This window comes from Rhinoderma darwinii, chromosome 1 (genome assembly GCF_050947455.1).
Source record: "Rhinoderma darwinii isolate aRhiDar2 chromosome 1, aRhiDar2.hap1, whole genome shotgun sequence".
Lineage (NCBI taxonomy): Eukaryota > Metazoa > Chordata > Amphibia > Anura > Rhinodermatidae > Rhinoderma > Rhinoderma darwinii.
In genome coordinates, this window is record NC_134687.1 from 465,406,046 (window position 1) to 465,429,486 (window position 23,441).

Consider the following 23,441-nt stretch of genomic DNA (forward strand, 5'->3'; position numbering starts at 1 on the left):
TGCCCCACATATAGCCCCCTGTAGATAGTTCCCCACATATAGCCCACCCCTGTAGATAACGCCCCACATATAGCGCCCTGTATATAGTGCCCAAATACATAGCCCCCTCTGTAGATAGTGTCCCACATATAGCCTCCCCTGTACATTGTGGCCCGCATATAGCGCCCCCTGTATATAGACCACACATATAGCCCCCTGTAGATAGTGTCCCACATATAGCTCCCCCTGTATATACACCGTGTTCCAAATTATTATGTACATTGGATTTAAGTGTCATAAACATTTAATTATTAGTTTTTCAATTAAACTCATGGATGGTATTGTGTCTTAGGGCTCTTTGGATCACTGTAATCAATCTCAGACACCTGTGATAATTAATTTGCCAGGTGTGCCCAATCAAAGGAAAACTACTTAAGAAGGACGTTCCACATTATTAAGCAGGCCACAGGTTTCAAGCAATATGGGAAAGAAAAAGGATCTTTCTGCTGCCGAAAAGCGTGAAATAGTGCAATACCTTGGACAAGGTATGAAAACATTGGATATTTCAAGAAAACTTAAGCGTGATCATCGTCCTTGAAAAGATTTGTGGCTGATTCAGAGCACAGACGGGTTCGTTCAGATAAAGGCATAATGAGGAAGGTTTCTGCCAGACAAATTAATAGGATTAGGAGAGCAGCTGCTAAAATGCCATTGCAAAGCAGCAAACAGGTATTTGAAGCCGCTGGTGCCTCTGGAGTCCTGCGAACCTCAAGGTGTAGGATCCTCCAGAGGTTTGCAGGTGTGCATAAAGCTATTATTCGGCCACCCCTAAACAATTCTCACAAGCAGAAACGGTTGCAGTGGGCTCAGAAATACATGAAGACTCATTTTCAAACCGTGTTGTTTACTGATGAGTGCCGTGCAACCCTGGATGGTCCAGATGGATGGAGTAGTGGATGGTTGGTGAATGGCCACCATGTCCCAACAAGGCTGCGACGTCAGCAAGGAGGTGGCGGAGTCATGTTTTGGGCTGGAATCATGGGGAGAGAGCTGGTAGGCCCCTTTAGGGTCCCTGACGGTGTGAAAATGACCTCTGCAAAGTACGTAGAGTTTATGACTGACCACTTTCTTCCGTGGTACAAAAAGAAGAACCGTGCCTTCTATAGCAAAATTATATTCATGCATGACAATGCACGATCTCATGCTGCAAAGAATACCTCTGTGTCATTGGCTGCTATGGGCATAAAAGGAGGGAAACTCATGGTGTGGTCCCCATGTTCCCCTGACCTCAACCCTATTGAGAACATTTGGAGCATCCTCAAGCAAAATATCTATGAGGGTGGGAGACAGTTCACATCAAAACAGAAGCTCTGGGAGGCTATTCTGACATCCTGCAAAGATATTCAAGCAGAAACTGTCCAAATACTCACAAATTCAATGGATGCAAGAAATGTGAAGGTGATATCAAAGAAGGGGTCCTATGTTAACATGTAACTTGGCCTGTTAAGTTTTTTTTGGTTGAAAGAGCTTTTGATTTCTGTAAATATGACCTCCTGATGCTGCAAATTCAACAAATTACCATTTTAGTTCTCTTTACAATCTTTAAAATGTTTTGATCTCTGTTGTGCATAATAATTTGAAACAGTGCATTTTGAGTTTTTTACTTCTAAAAAAAAATCTGTTATCATTAGGAGATTTGTTCAATAAAATTCGCATTATACTCCAACGGTTGATGGCTTGAAGACTTTCTAACTATCATTTGCATCGACTATTTAGGAAAATCAGCGAAAAATAACATTTGCATAATAATTTGGAACGTGGTGTAGTGCCCCACACATAGCCCCTTTGTATATAGCGTCCAACATATAGTAGCCTCCCCTGTAGATTGTGCCTTACATATCTCCCCCCTGTCGATAGTGCTCCACATACAGCTCTCCCTGTAGATAGTGTCCCTCATATAGCCTCCCCTGTATATTGTGCCCCATATATAGCTTTCCTCCCCCCGTAGATAATGCCACTCACAATTTTAAGTGGAAAAAAACTTGACATACGTTGATCACGTTCCCACACCGCCCTGTCTCAATGCAGGCCTGCTCTCTTCTGAGCGGGTCTGCTGGGGCTGAACGACAGCACTGATTGGCAGGGCAGAATGACTTGCCCCGCCAATCAGCGCCTTTCAACAATGGAAGCGGCGCGATGATGTCATCGTGCCGATAGCGTCGTTGAAAGGTGCCGATTGGCGGGGCAAGTCATTCAGCGCTTATGCATGAAATTGTATCTGCGTCCTATAGACGCAGGTACAATTAGTGCAGGCGGGGTGGTGGCGGCTGGTTTTACTGGCGCTTCCGCCGCCCCCTCAGAGAGGCAGCTGGACAGTGCTGCCCTATGTACACCATAGATTTTCTCTGCAATATTTGCACTTAGCAGAAAAAACTGCAAGGAGCCAGCAGTTTCAAAGGAGATGATGGTTTAAAATGAACCTTTATACTTATATGTTCCGGTACTGTTTTAAAGTGAGTAACCTTATTACATGACTGCATATAGTTATATTTTCCTAAAGAAATCTTTTATACTTGAACCAATGTTATTTACATGAATACTTCTTTCACATTGTCTTGACACTAGCATTCAGCTTTTGGCCATGGAAATAAGTTTCACAGACAAGAAATTAATCTTATTTAACTCCCAAAGCATTAGGTAAGCCTCAAGCCAAAACCTCTTAGAAAATAATAATTACCTTTCACTTAACCCGTTAGTGACCGGCCCATCGTGTTTCTACGTCGGTCACTAACGGGCTTTATTCCGATGCCATAGACTTTTTACGTCGCGGCATCGGAATAAAATAGCGCCGCCGGGGGGAGATTTAGCTCCCTGCTCTCAGCTGCCGGAGGTAGCTGAGGCCTTGGAGTAGTGACTGGGGACCGCTGTTTGCGGTCCCCATACCGGCGATCGCCGGTATTCAACGAATACCGGCGACCGCCGTTACAATAAATGTGCCGATGCAAATGATGATTTTATCTCCTCTCACCATGTATGTTTGGTGAGAGGAGATAAAAAAAACTGCTTCTTAGGCCCCCTGCTGCCACCGATCGTGTCCCCCGTCCCTAACTGCCGGGAAAAAAAAGAAAAATGGCGCACGCATGTGCTGTGAGTCTAAGGCAGCTATTCTGCCTGTAAATAGAAACTGATCAGGGACCCTGATAATTGGTCCCTGATCAGATGGTCACTGTGATATACCATAGTCCCATATTTACACAATACAGCACAGGATTTGTGCTCTTTCCCTCCCTCCTCTCACTGTAGTTGATCTGTGAGAGGAGAGAGAGAAATACTATAGAAATCTTGTGCTGTATTATACTGTAAAATACACCACATACTTACTCGCCAGTGTTCCGATATTGTCCGTAATTACCCCAGATTACCCGTAATAACCCCAGATTACCCGTAATCACGCCAGATTACCGGTAATTACTTGTTATCTCCGTAATTCTTTTTTTTTTTCGCTGAATTAGTTTTAGTTGCTGTAATTAACTGCGGTTTACTGTATTTTTTTATTTTTTTTGTTAGTGTTGTGTCTATATTATATATAAAAAAAAAAAATACAAAAAAAATTTAAAATACAAAAAAAAAAAAAATTACTTGTTAGTTTAGTGTTAGAAAATAATGAACCGCAGAAGACGCAGAATGTTCTCTGCAGAGCAGGCATATGCCATGCTATGCTCTAGCGGTTCCGGCAGTGATACGGACACTGCGTCAGAAGCAGAACTTGGCTCAGAAAGCGACACAAGTTCTGCTTCTGCCACTGGACCCCCCAGCCCTATGGTGGTGGACGCAGCGGTCACCGGTGAAGCGTCAGGAGCCGGGCCCAGTACTGCAGTCCCTCCCGCAATGTGGGATCCTGCAGTTTCTTTCTCCCCCCAAATTCCGCCATTTACAGCGACTCCAGGCATCAACTCTGATGTCACAAATTTTACCCCCTATAATTTTTTTAATTTGTTTATAGGCGATCAGGTCCTGGAACTAATCGTCAAGCAGACGAATTTATACGCCAGGCAATTTGTCACCCAAAATCCCAGTTCTTACTATTCCAGAGGATGGATCCCCACAACCGTCTGTGAATTAAAAAATTTTTGGGGAATTACACTAAATATGGGGATAGTAAAAAAACCTTCTATCCGCTCTTACTGGGCTACTAGCGCTATCCATAGCACCCCTGTATTTGCTGCTGTCATGACCCGAACGCGCTATGAGACGCTAATGCGCTTCATGCACTTCTCGGACAACTCCCAAATCCCCCCAAGAAGTAACCCAGGCCATGATCGCCTCAACAAGTTGAGACCCCTCATCTCCCTCCTATCTGAGTCTTTTCTAAATTTGTACACCCCAGGCCAAAAAATAGCGGTAGGAGAGTCCCTTATGTCCTTTAAGGGCCGTCTATCATTTCGCCAATACATCCCCTCCAAAAGAGCCTGATACGGAGTGAAACTCTATAAGGTGTGCGAGAGCACAACGGGCTACACCTGTGCCTTTTTTATATATGAGGGCAGGGACCGCCACCTTAATCCCCCAGGATGCCCAGAGGATATTGGCATTAGTGGGAAAATTGTCTGGGAACTCATGGTGCCATTCCTACAGAAAGGGTACCATGTGTACACCGACAATTAATACACCAGTGTCCCCCTGTATAAGTCCCTCCATGCTGCGAGTACAGGGGCCTGTGGGACGGTACGAAAAAATAAAGTCGGCTTCCCTCAACAACTGGTGTCCAGGCGACTAGTAAGGGGTGCGTCACTCTCATTCACCAGTGACCAGTTGCTCGCAATCAAATGGAGTGACAAAAAGGACGTGTACATGCTCTCCACCGTGCACGAGGACACCACAGTGGCAGTGAGAGAGAGGGGCGCTACCTCTGATAAGAGGAAACCGGTCTGCGTGGTGGACTATAACAAGTTCATGGGGGAAGTCGATCTATCTGACCAGGTCCTACAACCGTACCTGGTCAAACGCAAAACTAGGGCCTGGTATAAAAAGGTAGCGATCTACCTTATCCAGATGGCCACTTACAACAGCTATGTGCTGTACAAGACCCAGGGAACGCTCAGTTTCCTCCAGTATCAGGAGAAAATTATAGAACACCTCCTGTTTGACTCCCCCGCACCTGGAGACTCCTTTGAGTCAGATAATGTCAAAAGGCTCACTGAGCGCCACTTCCTTCACCCCGTCCCTGCCACTGAGAGTAAGGAATACCCCCAAAGGAGATGCCGGGTGTGCAGTAAACACGGAAGGAGGAGGGATACCCGGTTTTACTGCCCCATGTGCCCTTCAAATCCAGGCCTGTGCAACTACCCCTGTTTTGAGACCTACCACACCGTTTCTAATTATTAATTTTATCTATAATTTAGGGAACACCAAAAAGGGTGGGGTGGGGGGGGGATTCTTTTTAGGGAGTCAATTTCATTTATTCATATTTTATTTTTCGTTTCTGAGCTTTCCAAGGGAGGGAGGGATTCTCACGGGGAGGTAGTAAATTATTTATTTCAGACTGTAAAACTAATTTTCCCCTTTTTTGATTTTTTTTATACATTTCTTGGACAATTAAATCCAGGACTTGATCACTCACAAATTAATACTGTTTATTGTGCAGGAGCCAACATCTGTCTATTCAGAACATGGACCCCACAAGTGTTCTTGAAATTAAAAATAAATGTGGGCATTGCATTTATTAGTAGATAAATCCAACACCTGTGGCCCGTGCTGCCCCTGAATTAGTGGAAGTCGTGCATTTTAGCAATGGTTACAAGAATAAATTGGGGATGTATTTCCTTTTTCTTATCACTGTGTCCTGCCACATACAGCTGTTACATTCCTAATTCTGTACCGTGATACGGGCATGATATTTTTTTTTTGGAGGATCTCTAATAATCGAGCTGTTCCTTATCAATACACCATGGGCTTTGTTACGGTTCTTCTGGAAATACTGACATCATTTTGGGGATTAGTGATCCTTTACTGTTCCTATAGATGGTTTTGGACATTGTCCCTTTATATATTCTGTAGGTGATTGGTTGTTTTGTGCACATAGCGGTTTCTACCTTGCCGGGCAGGGGCCTGTTATGGCGTACCGCGTCACTTGGCACATTCGTCCCTCATAAGGATTGATGGAGCTAAAGAGACGTTGTACAACCAGTCACTGAAAAAAAAAAACCTTGTCATGACTCGAGTTTGCAACATAGTTGGATACATTTTCCTCCATTTGTTTGAAGATATTGCCCGTCACTCCAGTACAGTTTCTTTTTTCCTCTCTAACTGATTTTATATTAGGACAGAATTCTGTCCACAATGACATCATAATGGCACCAACTGCTTCTTCAGCAAGACATAGTCATAAGTACAGGCAAATACGTCTATAGCGACATGTATCCGTTATGAATACACGGCTTCACTTCTCTTCTGTATGCCGCACAAATTTATTAATGTGGCATATTTCTAACAAAATAACCTTCTACCACGTCTCCTCTATTTTATCTGGAAACGAAATAAGAATTTGAAGAAAACATTATATACCCATAGTGTCTGAAATGATACCCATTATTTCCTCCTTTAAAAATTTTTTGGTCCGCATGCCCACTACACCACTAGATGAATACCTTTAGGGGTTTCATTTTTAAAATGGGGTCATTTCTGCGTGGTTTTTTTTTTTGCTCAGGCTGCTCAATGCCTCTAAATGCATGATATGGGGCCTAGAATTTATTCAATTGTGCCCTGAAAGCCAAAGGGTGCTCCCTCTCTTTTTGGCCCAGCCACACGTCTAATAAGCAGATTGGGGCAACAATGAGAGTATTTTTGAAAACAGGAGAAACCGGGTGATAGATTTTGGGGTGTGTTTCTTCATTTTCATGTTCGCTTTACAAAGAAATCGGTCTTCAAACTGATACTTTTATGAAAAAAGTGAAGTTTAATTTTTTTTCACCTGCTATGCATTAAATTTAGCAAAAAACTGTGGGGTAAAAATACTTACTATACCCCTAGATAAATACCTTAAGGGGTCTAGTTTTCTAAATGGGGTCATTTATAGGGAGTTTCTATCATTCTGGTAGTTCAAAACCTCTCCAAATATACAGTGGGGCTTAAAACATTTTCAAGCAAAATAGGAGTCCTGAAAGCCTCCGGGTGCTCCCTTTCTTTCGGGGCCCTGCTGTGTGTCCAGGCAACACATTAGGGTCACAATGGGGGCATTTTTGAAAACAGGAGAAACAGGGTGATAGATTTTGGCGTGTGCTTCTTCATTCTTATGGTCGCTTTACACAGAAATCGGTACTCAAAGTGATACTTTTATGGAAGAAGTGATTTTTTATTTTTTTTCACCTGCTATGCATTAAATTTAGCAAAAAACGGTGGGGTAAAAATACTCACTACACCCCTAGATAAATACCTTAAGGGGGTCTAGTTTTCTAAATGGGGTCGTTTATGGGTAGTTTCTATCGTTCTGGTAGTTCAAAACCTCTCCAAATATACAGTGGGGCCTAAAACATTTTCAAGCAAAATATGAGTCCTGAAAGCCTCCGGGTGCTCCCTTCCTTTCAAGCCCTGCTGTGTGTCCAAGCAATGCATTAGAGTCACAATGGGGGCATTTTTGAAAACAGGAGAAACAGGGTGATTGATTTTGGGGTGTGTTTCTTCATTCTTATGGTCGCTTTACACAGAAATCGGTCTTCAAAGTGATACTTTTATGGAAAAAGTGATTTTTTATTTTTTTTCACCTGCTATGCATTAAATTTAGCAAAAAACTGTGGGGTCAAAATACTCAGTACACCCCTAGATAAATACCTTAAGTGGTCTAGTTTTCCAAATGGGGTCGTTTATGGGGAGTTTCTATCGTTCTGGTAGTTCAAAACCTCTCCAAATATACAGTGGGGCCTAAAACATTTTCAAGCAAAATATGAGTCCTGAAAGCCTCCGGGTGCTCCCTTCCTTTCGGGCCCTGCCGTGTGTCCAGGCAATGCAATAGGGTCACAATGTGGGCATTTTTGAAAACAGGAGAAACAGGGTGATAGATTTTGGGGTGTTTTTCTTCATTCTCATGGTCGCTTTACAAAGAAATCGGTCTTCAAAGTGATACTTTTATGAAAAAAGTGAGATTATATTTTTTTACGCCTGCTTTGCATGAATTCTTACAAAAAAACTGTGGGGTCAAAATACTTACAACACCCCTTAATAAATACCTTAAGGGGTGTAGTTTGCAAAATGGGGTCACTTGTGGGGGTTTCCACCATTCTGACACCTATGAGCCTCTGGAAACCTGACTTGGTGCAGGAAAACCAAATGTACTTCAAAATGTATAAAATGAATACTAAACTTGTAAGTCTTCTAAATTGCTCAAAAAAAATATTTTTTTTTCAAAAGTGCTGCCAAAATAGAGTAAAGAGATGGAAATATATATTTAATTAAAAAAATTGTGCTATATGTACGTACATATGTGACATATTGCCGTTAAAAATAGGGAAAAATGATAATTTTTACAAAATTTCTTCATTTTTTCTATTTTTTTTATTGATTTCCGCAAATCGTATCAGTCTACTTTTACCACTAAAATAAAGTACAACATGTGATGAAAAAACAATGCCAGAATTACTTGGATATTCAAAACTTTCGCAGAGTTATTCTCTGATAAAGTCACACATACCAGATTTAACAAATCTGGCTTGGTCATTAAGGCCCAAACAGGCCCGGTCATTAAGGGGTTAAAATTTCAAAAACTTGTATTTTTCTTGAACACTTCGAACAGTCCAGAGACTACACAGCCACAAAGAGTCATACAATGTAGTATTTATTATGCAAAGAGGATAAATGAGTAGACGTGGTAAAGGAGCCATTGAAGGTGAATAATTTCATTGGTAATTTCTACACCTTGTAAATTCCAAATTGTGGGGCTAGTTAATCACAACTGTCTCAGACAGAGACATACTGGCGTTGTTGAAGTCCATGTGTAATTTTCCAGTGCGATTTAGAAAAGAAAGCTCTGAGGAAAGCATGATAACCACAATAGTGGATATTTATTTAACAAAAGTAGTGCAGAAGAAAAATGGAGGGGGTCCAAAGCAACCAACCAGGTCACTGCTTTCATTTTCCAAAGGACCTCTTAACAATGAGAACTGGAATCTGATTGGTTGCTATAGATAACTCCTTCACTTTTCCCTTGCACTAGCTTTGATAAATTTCCCCCAATGCTTTTAAATAATATCACTATTTGATGAAATAGTATTACAATAAAGAGCAAGCTTTTTTTTTTTATATAAATTTGATTATTTCATATGTAATCTTTGTGTATTAGCAACAGCTCAGACAATTGCTTTCTGTTTCACCTTGAAAAACCTAATGTTCTAGTCCTCTAAAATGTGCCGTAGAAAAACTTTCTACTTTATGTTCTAACAGTCGCTAATGTTCATTTCTTCAATTCCTGCTAGAACACTTATACTTTGCATGTCTTTGTAAAACATTTTCAAATAGGAAAACAGTGGTAGGTCATTCAAGCTCATTAAATATTTTTATTTATTGAGCAATTCCATCATGGTCACATCATAGTTTTAAGATACCATGGAAAATGTCCCTCACATCATGGCTAATAAACACTAGTTTTATATTGACCCCACGCATAAACTTTCAAGTAGTAATCGCCGCAAATGCCATCTAACACTCATAATACAATTATTTTGTCATCCTTATCTCCATAATGAACAAGATTAATTGCCCAAGAATTTCATTCAATACAGATACCTGAATTGTATTACTCACAGGTAGGCACACTACTAAATCTTGGTTAAGGATAAGGGACTTTTTTATTATCTCCTTTTGAGAGCTAAAGACAGGGCATGGGCAGACAAAAGTCAGAAAAAAACTGGTATATTTTTAAGTGATAATGTAGAAAGCAGCAAAGCAGCAAAAAATAAATTTCATTTTGATCATGGTTGTAGAGCCTTTTTTCCCCCTCTAATCTTTTGATTTCTAGTAATATAATTTGCCGTACATTAAAAGACTCTTCAAAGCATTTCATATACAATAACTAGAGTTCACAAATAATGGGCTGAAATCTTCATAGGTTTTATGGTATGCTTTTTTAATTCTAATACCTTTAAGGGTATGTTCACACGTAGCATAAGCACTGCAGAATTTCCAAACAAATTTTTGCAAGTCAAATTGACATGCTGTAGATTGAGAATCCACACTTCTTTTCTGCAAATTTTGTACGCATCGTGTGGCTGAGATTTGTTCAAATCTCATCCACTTTGCTGTTTCTGTAATACTCTGGAAATGTTGCAGTGTATACGCTTTGTGCGAACATACCCTGAATGTCTAATATCCACAATGGACAGATGATTGATTTCATTGTTCATCTGTCAACATCTGTTTCAAACAACTTTAAAACTGCATCGTCATCTGCTATTTTTTGTTATTTATACATGATCGTTTACTGTCACTATAGCCAAATATTCAGAATATTCATCCTGGGTAGGCCTTTATTTCAGACATGTTGTAAAACAGGTCACCAGAATTGTCACACTACCAGAAGAAAAGGTTAAGGTGTGTGAAGTAGTGATTTACACACCCGTGCGGCTGGTCAAACGGTGTGTTCCTTCTGGAAAACCCTTTTCATATGCCCTACAACAACTTACGGACGTTAATAAGGGCATTCCAACTGAGTATTAGTGCAGTATTAGTACAAATGGATGGGCACCATGAAATAATACATAGAGCTTAAAGTGAGGGTATACTTTTACAGATCGTTTGACCTCTTATTGGAAGATGACAAGATGTCATCAGTGGAAGCGGAAGTCTAAGAGCTGAGACCCCTGCGATCACTAGAATGAAGGGGTCGTCTGCACTTATTTATGAACATTAAAAAGACCCAATAATTTAATTGGACAATCCATCAATGCTTTTTAGAGACCTGAAGGCAACTGAGCTATAATCCAAAGAGTAATGAAGTGCTGAAGGTCCTTCATTCAAGCAATCAGTGCACTTCCCAGCTCTCAATGACATTTCAGATGTATAAAAGTGAGCTAAAAATTTAAATTGGATAATTCATTCTATTCGTGTGTGTTTTATTCAGAATATATAAAAAAATAAAAAAAATAAAAGATGTCTGTTCAGTCAGTTACACATGTTACGTTTAATAAATCGATATTCTTAGTACAGCAGAGGTTTGCAAACATTTCTCTTTACACTGATTTAAAAAAGGTTTACATGCAGCAACATTGTTCAAGTGCAAATAAATATTCTTCAGAAATTGTAATCAATAATTTTTCCAACTTCAATTGCTCAGTCAAGTTACAACTTCTTGTCTATTTAAAGAAATGCATAATTTATGTCCCTGACTACTAACGATGATGGGATGAAAATGTTAACATGGAGTAAAAGTTACATTATTATATAAATCATGCTATTATTTGGAAGAATTTTGACATTTCTACTACTTTCTCCCCAAAAAAACAAAACCTGGAGTTCTTTCAAACACAGCAAGTATATTTTCTCATGGTTTTATAGGATAATCCTGCAAAGTCAATGTTTTAAATAAACATACTAAACCAATAACCAACATCCTAAATTATTGTCCTTTTATGTTATCTACATAGGAGGAATAAAAAAGACAATAGTTGCACGAGTAGTAAAGGGCATTGTTTAAAGACTATTTAAAGGGACACCTTTGCACTGAAGTTTTTTTTTTAATTGTTCATTTGCTTCCTAAATGCAAAGTTAAGCAACTTTCTAAATAATCTTTCTAAAAAATGTCCTACCATTTTGCTACTGTAGAGTTTGAGCAGCTCCTTTAGATAACTGGCCGTGCTACTCCTTCTAACTCAAATCCGTCAGTCACTTCTCCTGATGGGCTGATGCAATCTGCTCTCCCAGAAAGTGGGAGGAAGTTGTAAGTGGCAGATCAGAGAGTGGATGGGGGTAAGCATCTAAGTCTTTAGGGAGGGCAGATCACACAAGCTGTCAGTATCAGAGTGCAGATAGGGAGGAGAGCAGAGGCTAGTGTAGATAGAAAGCTGTAGGGATACATGAGAGCGAGTGAACGCAGCAGCCAGGGCCGGCTCCAGGTTTATGTGGACCCTTGGGCGACACAGACTTAGAAGGTCCATTTGCGAAGGAACTCACGACAACAGTAAAATGGCCGAAAACGTCACTTTGTGCCCCCATATAGATGTTAGGCACTTTTATGCCCCCATATAGAAGTTAGGCCCCCAGTTTAGTAACCTTTGTAGATAGTGTCACACAGCCCCCCTCCCTTGTAGTGCCACACAGCCCCCTCCAAAGTAGTGGCACACAGTCCCCCCCCCCCCCTTCCAGGTAGTGCCTATACAGCCTCCACTTCCCAGGTAGTGCCACAAAGCCCCCACCTCCCAGGTAGTGCCACACAGCCCCCATCCCAGGTAGTGCCACACAGCCTCCTCCTCCCTGATAGTGCCACACAGGCCCCCCTCCTGTAGGTAGCGATTTGGTGTTCCCTCTAGGAGTGGAATCCCCATCCAGAGCATCGGAAATTCCACTTCAGGAGAAGCCCCAGACGTCACTGTCCATATATGGACAGTGTTGTCAGGGGCAACCCCGAAGCCATAGTCCCATGCAGATCACTACTAGCACTCTGCCTGGGACTCCTGCTCTGCTCCTGACATCACTGTCCATATATGGATAGTGATGTCCGGAGCAGAGCTGAAGTCCTGGGCAGAGTGTTAGTAAAGGCTCTGCCTGGTACTCCAGCTCTGGGAAAGCCCCTGACATCACTGTCCATATACGGCTAGTGATGTCAGGGGTAAGCCCAGAACCAAAGGACAGGGCAGAGTGCTACTACACTGCTCTGCTCCTGACAACACTGTCCATATATTGACAGGAATGTCAGGGGCTTCCCCAGAGACGGAGTCCCAGGGCAGAGCCGCTAGCACTTTGTCTGGGACTCCTCTCCTCCTGACATCACTGTCCATATACGGACAGTGATGTCAGGGGCCTCCCCAGAAACGGAGACCCGGAGCAGAGCCTCTTGTAGCGCCCTGCCTGGGACTCCTTCTCTCCCTCTGACATCACTGTCCATATATGAACCGTGATGTCAGGGGCTTCTGCAGAGACTGAGTCCCGAAGCAGAGCCACTAGCGCTCTGGCTGGGACTCCTTCCCTCCTCCTGACGTCACTGTCCATATATGGACAGTGTTGATGTGACGACGGCAGTGACAGCACCCGGCGGCCGAGTGGGCCCCCCCAAGGGTAGTGGGCCCTGGCACTTGCCCGGGTTTGCGGGTGCTGACGCCGGCCCAGGCAGCAGCATACTTGACACATAGACCTCACATCCAGTGTGTATTACTGGAAGGGACATGCTGACAGAAGAAAAGTATGAAACTAAGAGCAGGTTGTAAACTGAATATCAGGGCATCTGAAAATGAATGAAGGAATAAAGATTGCAGCTGGAAACTTTTTAAACTCCAGACAACCACTAACATATAAGTGTTCCAAAACCTTTAAACGGTAGATCAAAAACTCACATCTACAGGCTAAAAGTAGAAATTACTCTCTACTTTACTACTTTTTATATATATATATACATACTGTACATTTATAATTATATCATTCGATTATATAATTCTCTTCACGTCCAGTAAAATGACAAAGACACATATTCAGATTCGCCTCTAGCTTTCCCAGGTCTAGATAATGGATTATGGACTTTGTGTCCGGAGTTTCATCTGGGAGCAACCAAAAAAGGGCTCTATTAATAACATTTCTATAGCCTTCTACAGGCCCATACCATACCTTTGTGAGCTTCCGATTTTATAGAGGCACACAGAGGTTTTCTCTTATGGGTTCCGTACAAATCATATGAATATAATATTATGAATATTGAAAGCATTCTTCTCTAGGAGAATACAGAGCCTCAGAGAGGCACCATATGGAGGCCCACTCCTCTGTAATATGTACCTGTAGGGATTCTCTGTGAAGCCTACAGGGCTCGTGCACACAGCTTTGCTTATTTATAAGAAAAGGTTTTTACATAGTGCACCATTATCACATATCCCTGGGAAAAAAACAAGGGGGTGAGCCCTTATTTTAGAATAGTGGGCAGAGACTTGCAAGTTGTAACTGTATGCCCCAGTGGCCAACTATGCACATTTAAGTGCTCGTGTATAGCATATATGGCAGCCTATAAGAACAGAGCCACTTATTCCAACTTCATACAGCTATTTCGCACTTTATGGAATAGCATCACAGGTTAAGGGCTTGTTTACACGAACGTGTATTACGTCCGTGCAACGCGCGTGATTTTCACGCGTGTTGTATGGACCTATGTTAGTCTATGGGGCAGTGCAGACAGTCCGTGAGTTTTGCGCAGCGTGAGTCCGCTGCGAAAAACTCACTACATGTCCTATATTTGTCCGTTGTTCACGAATCACGCACCCATTGAAGTCAATGGGTGCGTGAAAACCACGCATGTCACACGGAAGCAGTTCCGTGGGACAAGTGTGATTCGCGCAACAGCACTGAAAAGGATGAATGAAAACAGAGAAGCACCACGTGCTTTTCTGTTTACAAACATCCAAACGGAGTGTCATAATGTTGGCGGCTGCGCGAAAATCACGCAGCCGCGCATCATATGGTGATGACACACGAGCTGTTAAGTGCCTTTTGTGCACGCAAAATGCAGCGTTTTTTGCGTGCGCAAAACGCACACGCTCGTGTAAACCAGGCCTTAGTAATACTTGCTCTGTCCCTGCTTTTATCTAAGTTGCCCCAACTGCCTCCTTTGCACAAACGTACCTGACAAAATAAGTTCATTGCTGTTAAATACTTCCAGTGGTTTTACAGAATTAAACATTAGATTTGTGTTGCACACTAACAGAGCATGATCCTAAGGCGACCCCGCAGTGATTTATCATTAGAACATTCGGATGACTTTTACAAGCTCCTTCTTCTGTAAACAGCTATGTTTAAATTGTCCCTGAATGATTCAAGCCTCTGCTGTCAGTGTGAAATGTGAAGGCTTTGTACCTGGCCCTGACGGCTGATAAATCCAACTAGTGTGCGTTCCCACTCACATGGATTTTACATGTCTCTTTGCTTTAGTGGTGTAAGTATGGAAATAATTCTCAACACAGAAATGTCTAGACTGGTCCGTGCTAACCAGAAAAGTAGCTGCAGTGAAAGTGCTAGTTGGTTCAGCCACTCATCGAAATAATAGCACGTCGGTACACTGGAGGAACACATGTATGCCATTAATGAAGTGCAGAGTCTGTGTTGTTACCATGCGGCTGTGACTCATACCGCTGCTGTTACAACACACCTTCCTATTCAGTAAAGAATGGTCCCACTTGGCTGTCATTGTTGTGGCAGATGGGGTTATAGCTATTAACGTGTCTAGCTTACACTATGTAATGCCTTAAAACAATAATGAAATATGAATTTCCCTTTCTGAGTTAGCTAGCGGTGAAAGCTCTTCTCATGGGCTTACAGTGAGTGTCCACCCTTTTTGCGTCACCCTCGTCACATTTGTGGCCTTGGGAAAGAGGTGAGGCCACAGCGGCCCGACAAATTTATTATAATGTACAACAGAAAACTGGCAAAAATTACAATGGAGATCTATGCCAACTTCTAGCTGGCATAGATTTCATTCTACGGGGCATAGCAAATTAGAGGGCCGCACTGGGCCCCCACCTTACCCCCCCCACCCATTGAATAGTTAATTTGTTTTTTTAATGAAATAAAAAATATATATTCTCCCCTTTTCTCCCCTCAGTCTTCCCCATCACTCTAGCCGGGCTAGAAGAAGTTGTGCCACATTTATTAAGGGACTTTTGGCTTCTAATAAATGTGTCGCAATTTACTCCAACTTTTCTTACTATTAAAACTGCCGTATAAAACAACAGTCTTTATAAATTGCCCCCATAGAGTTAAATGATTCAATTCTGTCCAATGCAGACACTACTATGGAAAAATTATGAGATTTTTCAATTTAATATTTTAATTACAAATCTGCTAGATACATCTATGACCAGGAAGTAACAAGTCTGTGCTGGAGGGAGTGAAGAGCTGTCACAAGATGCAGTGTTGCTGGAGATAATAGCAGTGACATGCTGCTGCTGGTGGCAATAGAGGCAGAAAAGGGAGGCTGTCGTTGCTTCAGTGGACCTAAGGAGAGAGGTGTTGTGACAAAGAGAAAGGGACTGGAAATAATGATCTTTGGAGAGACTGGTTAGAACCAGGCTAGGCTGCTTCCATTGTTGGGCCTGTAGTGGCAGCAGAGCCCTGAAGAGGTAGCTGTGGGTGGGGGCCTCTTTCAATTACATTGACATAAAGGGTATGTACTCATACTGTATATTAATTTTTTTTAAATGAAGCAACTTTGCAAAAAGCCCTAATTAAAATATCCTACTGTTTTGTGACTACACTTCCTATGCAGATATACGTGCCTCCATAGTAACAGACTACAAACAAACCTTGTGTAGTCTGATACTGGAATCATACTGTCCTCTATGTTTCTCGTACTCCTTTGTAGGCACAAAACAGTCTGATATTTTTAGGAAAGACTATTTACAAAGTTGTTTCATTTTTTATTTTAGATGCATTGGAGCAATATAAAAATAATGTGGCCATATAATTTACACTAATCACTGACTGGTAAAAAAAAATGATGGAAAATCTGTGCCAATAGTTAGAACAGTCACCATCTTGTTTTTTCTTTAGCTAGTGTTAAATTTAAAAATCGTATTGGGTAGTTCAAGGGTACAATATTTCTTCCTGTGAAAAATAATTTGTATTGAGGTCAATTTTTGCTCAGTGGAACTTCTATGGATACTCAGTATGTTGTTATTGTCAAACAGTCACTAAATATGTATTAACCCGTTAGTGACCGCCAATACGCCTTTTAACGGCGGCCACTAACGGGCTTTATTCTGATGCATGTGCCTTTTTACGGCACTGCATCAGGATAAAGTAAACAGAGCAGGGAGTGTCAAATCTCCCCGCTCTCAGCTGCTAGAGGCAGCTGAGGGCTGGGAGCGTCCCTGCTCTGCCGGGTGAGATCGATATTAGTATCGATCTCACCCGTTTAACCCTTCAGATGCGGTGCGCAATAGCGTGCACCGCATCTGAGTGGTTTTGGAGAGAGGGAGGGAGCTCCCTCTCTCCCCCACCGACACCCGGCGATACGATCGCCGAGTGTCTGTGTCTCTAATGGCAGCCGGGGGCCTAATAAAGGCCCCCAGGTCTGCCTGGAGTGAATGCCTGCTAGATCATGCCGGAGGCATGACCTAGCAGATGCCTGGCCGTTTTAAACGGACAGGCAGTAATACACTGCAATACAAAAGTATTGCAGTGTATTACAATAGCGATCGGAGAATCGCATATTATAGTCCCCTAGTGGGACAAGTAAAAAAGTAAAAAAAAAGTTTAATAAAGTTAATGAAAAAAAAAATTTGAAAAAAAATGAAAAACCCAGCTTTTCCCCTTACACAATGCTTTACTATTAAAAAAACAAAATAAAGTAAAAAAGTTACACATATTTGGTATCGCCGCGTCCGTAACGACCCCGACTATAAATCTATAACATTATTTAACCCGCACGGTGAACGCCGTAAAAAATTGAATAAAAAACTATGGAAAAATTGCTGTTTTTTGTGAATCCTGACTTTAAAAAAATGTTATAAAAAGTGATCAAAAAGTCGCATCTACTCAAAAATGGTACCAATAAAAACTACAAGTCTTCCCGCAAAAAAAAAGCCCTCATACAACCGCATCGGCGAAAAAATGAAACGTTACGGCTCTTCAAATATGGAGACACAAAAACAAATAATTTTGAAAAAAAAGCGTTTTTACTGTGTAAAAGTAGTAAAACATACAAAAACTATACAAATTTGGTATTGTTGCAATCGTAACAACCCGCTGAATAAAGTTATGGTGTTATTTATATCACAGCCGTTGATTTAAGACGCGAAAAAGAGTGGCGAAATTTCAGGTTTTTTTCTATTCCCCCCCAAAAAAAAGTTCATAAAAGTTAATCAATAAATAATATGTCCCCCAAAATGGTGCTATTAAAAAGTACAACTTGTCCCGCAAAAAACAAGACCTTATACAGCTATGTCGACGCAAAAATAAAAAAGTTATAGCTCTTGGAATGCGACGATGGAAAAACGTAAAAAATGGCTTGGTCATTAAGGTCTAAAATAGGCTGGTCATTAAGGGGTTAATGTACATTGTATGATTCTTAAACACCAGCAAGAATTCGATATGGAGGTTGGGAGCTTTATAAGCCCTCTCTCCCATTTATAAAGGGTTGTATTTGAACAATAAATATTATGTATTAAAATACTGTGCTGTACTATAAGCAAAGCTCAGATTGTACAAATATGTGACATTTGAATGTTAATGTTCAAATGGAAATGTTTTATATACAAAATGAAATGAAATGTAAAAAAAAGATTCATTGACAAAATTGCTATCATTTGAAGCTAAAACAAAAATCATTGAAAGTCTGTTTGGTAACATTTTCTAATCACAACATTAGGTTTCTTGTTGATTTCATAAATAGCAAAATAATTCAATACTCCCACAAAAATAAATCACTATAATAAAAGTGGAATAACTAAACTCCACTTTTAAATGAGAGGTCTCTGGTATTCTCATCTTCTCAAACAGGAATGAGTAAATTTATGCTAATGTTGGCATGTGCACAGTTGCTATTAGTGCTAAATCACTTAAAAGCTTTAACTTATTACATGTCCCTCTCTGAAAGGCTTCCCTTTTAATCCCAGTCGTACTGTTTTACAGGCAGTCAGAGACTTGTTTTGTATTCGCTTTCTCAATTCTTAATTCATTCGTCGCCAATTTCTGGAGCTCTATATAATACCATTTTTACATGGTCTTTAAATCAAGGGAGGAATGATGGTGGACATTACAAACTTGCCCTTGTATTGATACCTGCTACTGCTACAATATATTATTGCATGTAAGAATATTGTAGATTTATTCTACAAATGATTACAGGGGAAAAAAAGACATAAAAATTGTTGAAAAACCGAAAACCTATAGTCAGAGACGTGATAGAGATAAAAGTGCTGAAGGCTGTGTTATACAGTGATACCACCTGCAGTATATAGCAAATCTTGGGGGGAAACTGCAGCCAAGAGCAATTGGCAAGTCACAGCAGAATTAAGCCATACCCGATGGCCAACTAATGTAGTCTTATTGTCTGGGCTTTATGTATCAGCATCACAAAATCACTGCACAGTCCTTAAACAAAAGGAAAACTAAAAACAAAGGATGTGACCAGTAGGTAAGGGTTAGGCCAACAAATGTTGATTAAAATTTTAACAATATGTACGACTTTGTAACCATATATTTACTGCTTTATTGTAAATAATTTTGAAAATAGTCTTGTCTACAAATGTCCTACTATTTTGTGTATACAACGACTGTGCAGAACCATGTGTCTCCATGGTTACAGACAACAAACTAGCCCTTTGTAGTCTGATCTCACAGGCATTTTATATGTTCCCTGCTTCTTGCTATCCTATCGAATATAGATTAGCAAAACGCAGGGAATAAACAGAAGGGAATGTGACTTCAGGAACAGGCAACATAAGATCCAACATTGAATAAAATGTATGCATAGCCATTTACAAATGTAAAAAAAAAAAATAACTAGACCTGTAAATTACAGATGAGGCTGATGAAGATGATGAAAGAATCACATTTTAATCTGCAAAAAATATTAATTGCAAATATCCTTCGTCTTTGGCATCAACCTGCATGTGAGGATGCCAGTGGCAAGTCCATCTCTAGGAAAACAGTGATTGGTATGTGCAACTGGGCATACAGAACTCAGGTACATGAATTCTGCAACTTAGCCCCAAGTTTTTTGTCGGATACAGGCCTTTGAGGCTCTCTCACTTAGAGTATGGCAGAAGTATGCTGGATTTTAAACTGTCTAAGAGCTCTATGAATACTTTTAATAAACTGATTTGGAGTATTTTATGAACATATAATATGAGCAATTTTCACGCTTGGTTACATCTAAATGAGAAAAGCACTTTATGAGAAAATTGCTTCTCATTTCACTATACCTCCATTTAAATCCATGTAGAAATTATGTCAGTCTCACCATTTGCTGATGATGTGCTAAAACTATCTTTCCCCGATGATTACAAGAGAACATTATGTTTTATTTAAGAAACATGCCATGTATATAGGATTATTCAATGCACCAAACTATCACCATGCAGATAGCTTTTCTTACTAACTCCCTTTAGAAGCTTTATTGAAAACTTTACATTGAAGGTTTAAAGGAATCCATAGGGAAGGCTGGGATTCAAAATTAAGTCTTGGGATTGTTTGTACCATTCAGATTTAGGAACAGTACATTATTCATGTTCACAGTGTTGGATTTAGCAAGTACTTGGGCCATTATTATTGTAACTGAAGCCAGGCAGCAAGAAGTTTGTGATATATATTCATCTAACGATTCTGAATAGAATACATGTGGTTTGTGTTAGAGATTTCGGATTACAGTGCAATGAATACAGAATATACAATTCGTCCTTGCTCAGAAGCCCAGTATCAGTGAGGCACAATCCCTGAGGCAACATTAGAACATCACCTCAGGACCATATATGATGATTGGTGTCAGAAGTGGAAATTAGGAAGAGATGCCATCTCATCTGCAGTGAATAAACATTATTTCCCACAGACTATCAAACTATAAGGAGGCCGGGGATAGCAGCATTTACAGCTTTCCTCTTTATATCAATAACAACACTATTACTTCTTGTTGATATCATTGATGGTACTGAGCCTACAACTTTTTACGTTTTAAAGGGGGATTGATTAGGACGCTAACTCTGCCACCAACACAGGCACAAGGAAGGCTGTCAAAGAGGCATACAGAAGGATGTCAAAACCTATCCAACTACTCCAATATGTATGAAACTGACAAACTTCGAACGTCACAGCTCAGCAAAGATCAATCGCAGGATATTTGATCGACTGTGCGCATGCCACCATCCTCCAAAGGCCAGGGGGGAGGGGGTTTACCATCACCCTTAAATAATTAGACCGACACCAATTTCCTTTTAACGTGGGTTGACTCGAGGGTCGGCCACAGCTTTATTTATTATTTCTTTATTATCCAATTTCCACATAACTTATTAACCGTTTCATACCCGTATGCCAGCCTGCCTAGGGCAGGGCATGTAGGTCACTTTCCTTATAACAAAATAACGCCTGCTGTGACATATGAACACCCCAACCTTTATCATGTTCACCACCACTTAGCCAGAACCATATCATCCCCATCACACGCATTACAAAATTCCAAAATAACACCAATCGCCCTAACCGCTCATGAAACTAACCGTTTAACTTGTCCTAAGCCCTTCCTTCCCCCCCCACCCTTTTTTTTTTTTTTTTTTTTTAAATTAAGATGATTTTTTTTTTTTTTTTATTTAATCGATCCCATGAGGCCCTCACAACCCAAACATAGGGAGGGAGGGTGGGACACGCAAACGGCCAGAAGAGAAAGATGGCCGCCCTCCGCTGCCTTAAGAAACCTCTGCCCTGCCGGGAGGGTCCCCCGCCCACAGCCCGCCTCCGGAACGCCCATAGAGGCGGGTACCTATACCATTACGATTCCTTACACACGCTACCTGCTCCCTGCTCTACCCCCCCTGTCCTGCCTGTTAGCCCCCTTTTAACCCCCGCTGTGCCGCACAGTCATGAGCCCAGCGGCTATACGCCTGAGGGCTTCCAGGACTGTGCGCATGCCACCATCCTCCAAAGGCCAGGGGGGAGGGGGTTTACCATCACCCTTAAATAATTAGACCGACACCAATTTCCTTTTAACGTGGGTTGACTCGAGGGTCGGCCACAGCTTTATTTATTATTTCTTTATTATCCAATTTCCACATAACTTATTAACCGTTTCATACCCGTATGCCAGCCTGCCTAGGGCAGGGCATGTAGGTCACTTTCCTTATAACAAAATAACGCCACGAGGAGGATGCGCACTCTCAACTGCGCACCCCTCCTCCCCCACGACCCCCGGTCAACCTGAACAAAGCCTCCTCCATGCCATCCTGAATACCGGACAAAAAGATGTCCAGCCCAATCTCCGTGAGGTGCACCCCATCCGGCAACAGCAAACATCTATTATCCCCTTCCAGCTGCCTATGCCGAATAACCACCCCCCCACCAGCTCTGACATACCTCGAGACCCTGGTGTTCAACAGGCGCCTCCCCCTTTCGATAGCGTTAAGGTCACGTGCTCCCGCCCATTCCGCCCGCGGAATCACCTCAGACCATACCAAAACCAACTGGGAGAAGAATGACGTAAACCTTTCTAAATCAGACTGAATCAACGCTATCAGCTCGCCCAACCGCACCGAACACAGGTCATTCCCTCCCACGTGTATCACCAACACAGTAGGAGCCGCCCGCTGCCTACTAATCGTTACCACTTCCGGTAAGACCTCCAACCATCTTAGTCCCCGAATTCCTCTCCAGTGCACATCAGCTCCCAGGATCCCCAACGAAAGACCTCCTGGCCGTATCGAAGCCCGCCGTTCAGCCCAAAAAACATAGGAATGGCCGATAATCCAAACAACCGGACGAGGACCTGCAATAAACATAGTATTAATGTAAAATCAAATCCGGGCGAATATAACCAGCAAAACACTCAGAACGCCAGCGCCCTATGCGCCGCACCTCCCCATCGGGCAAACCCAACTCGCTGGCCGTAGTAGCAGCACCTATCCGAAATGAGTGAGTACCAAACTCCATAGGGGGAAAACCAGCCCTGGATAAGGCGGACCTGAACACCGCCGTGAACTGGAACCTGGTAAGAGGTTTGCCATCTGCGTGGGCTAGGAACTGGGCCCCGGGCACCCTGGCCCGCGCGTATTGTGAAATGGCTTGAACCGGGCAGGCCGGCCCAGGTACCGGCCGCAGAGAAATCCAACAACCCTTCCCAAACGTATCTGTCTTGGACCTACGTATGCGAACACGGACGCCGGCACTAGCCACCACCACGTCGTCAGCCAACAGGCCCCCCGGGCGGGTGGCCGCCATGGCTACCAATTCGGAAATGCGTAGGGCACCGAAAAAGGCCAATATAAACGCCGCAGTGAGCAACTTAACTTCAAAGGGAGAAGAACAAACGACAGGCAACTCCTGTAACAGTTTTATTAAAATTGGGTAAGAGACCGGGCGCCTCGACTCGCGCCTGACCGCGGACTTCTTCCATCCCTTTAACGCCTGTGTTATGAAAAAGAACTTGGTAACATCCGGCCACTCGCGCAATTTAAAAAAGAAGGCCAAACCCGAGAGTCGCCGCTGCGCTATCGCACCCGAAACCCCTTGCTGAAATAATTTATTCAAGTACGACAACACATAAGACTTAAGATTAGCCGCGTCCGGCCCCAAGGGCCGCT

The 23,441-nt window shown here is 41.9% G+C and overlaps 1 protein-coding gene across 1 annotated transcript in view; it reads right to left on the reverse strand.

Annotated features, from left to right (window-relative positions):
* Positions 1-23,441, reverse strand: part of ADGRD1 (adhesion G protein-coupled receptor D1) — a 717,614-nt gene that overhangs the window by 521,772 nt on the left and 172,401 nt on the right. Inside the window, exon 14 of the mRNA XM_075854444.1 lies at positions 3,246-3,263. Coding sequence (XP_075710559.1) covers positions 3,246-3,263 — 18 coding nt within the window. The remainder of the gene's footprint in view (positions 1-3,245; positions 3,264-23,441) is intronic.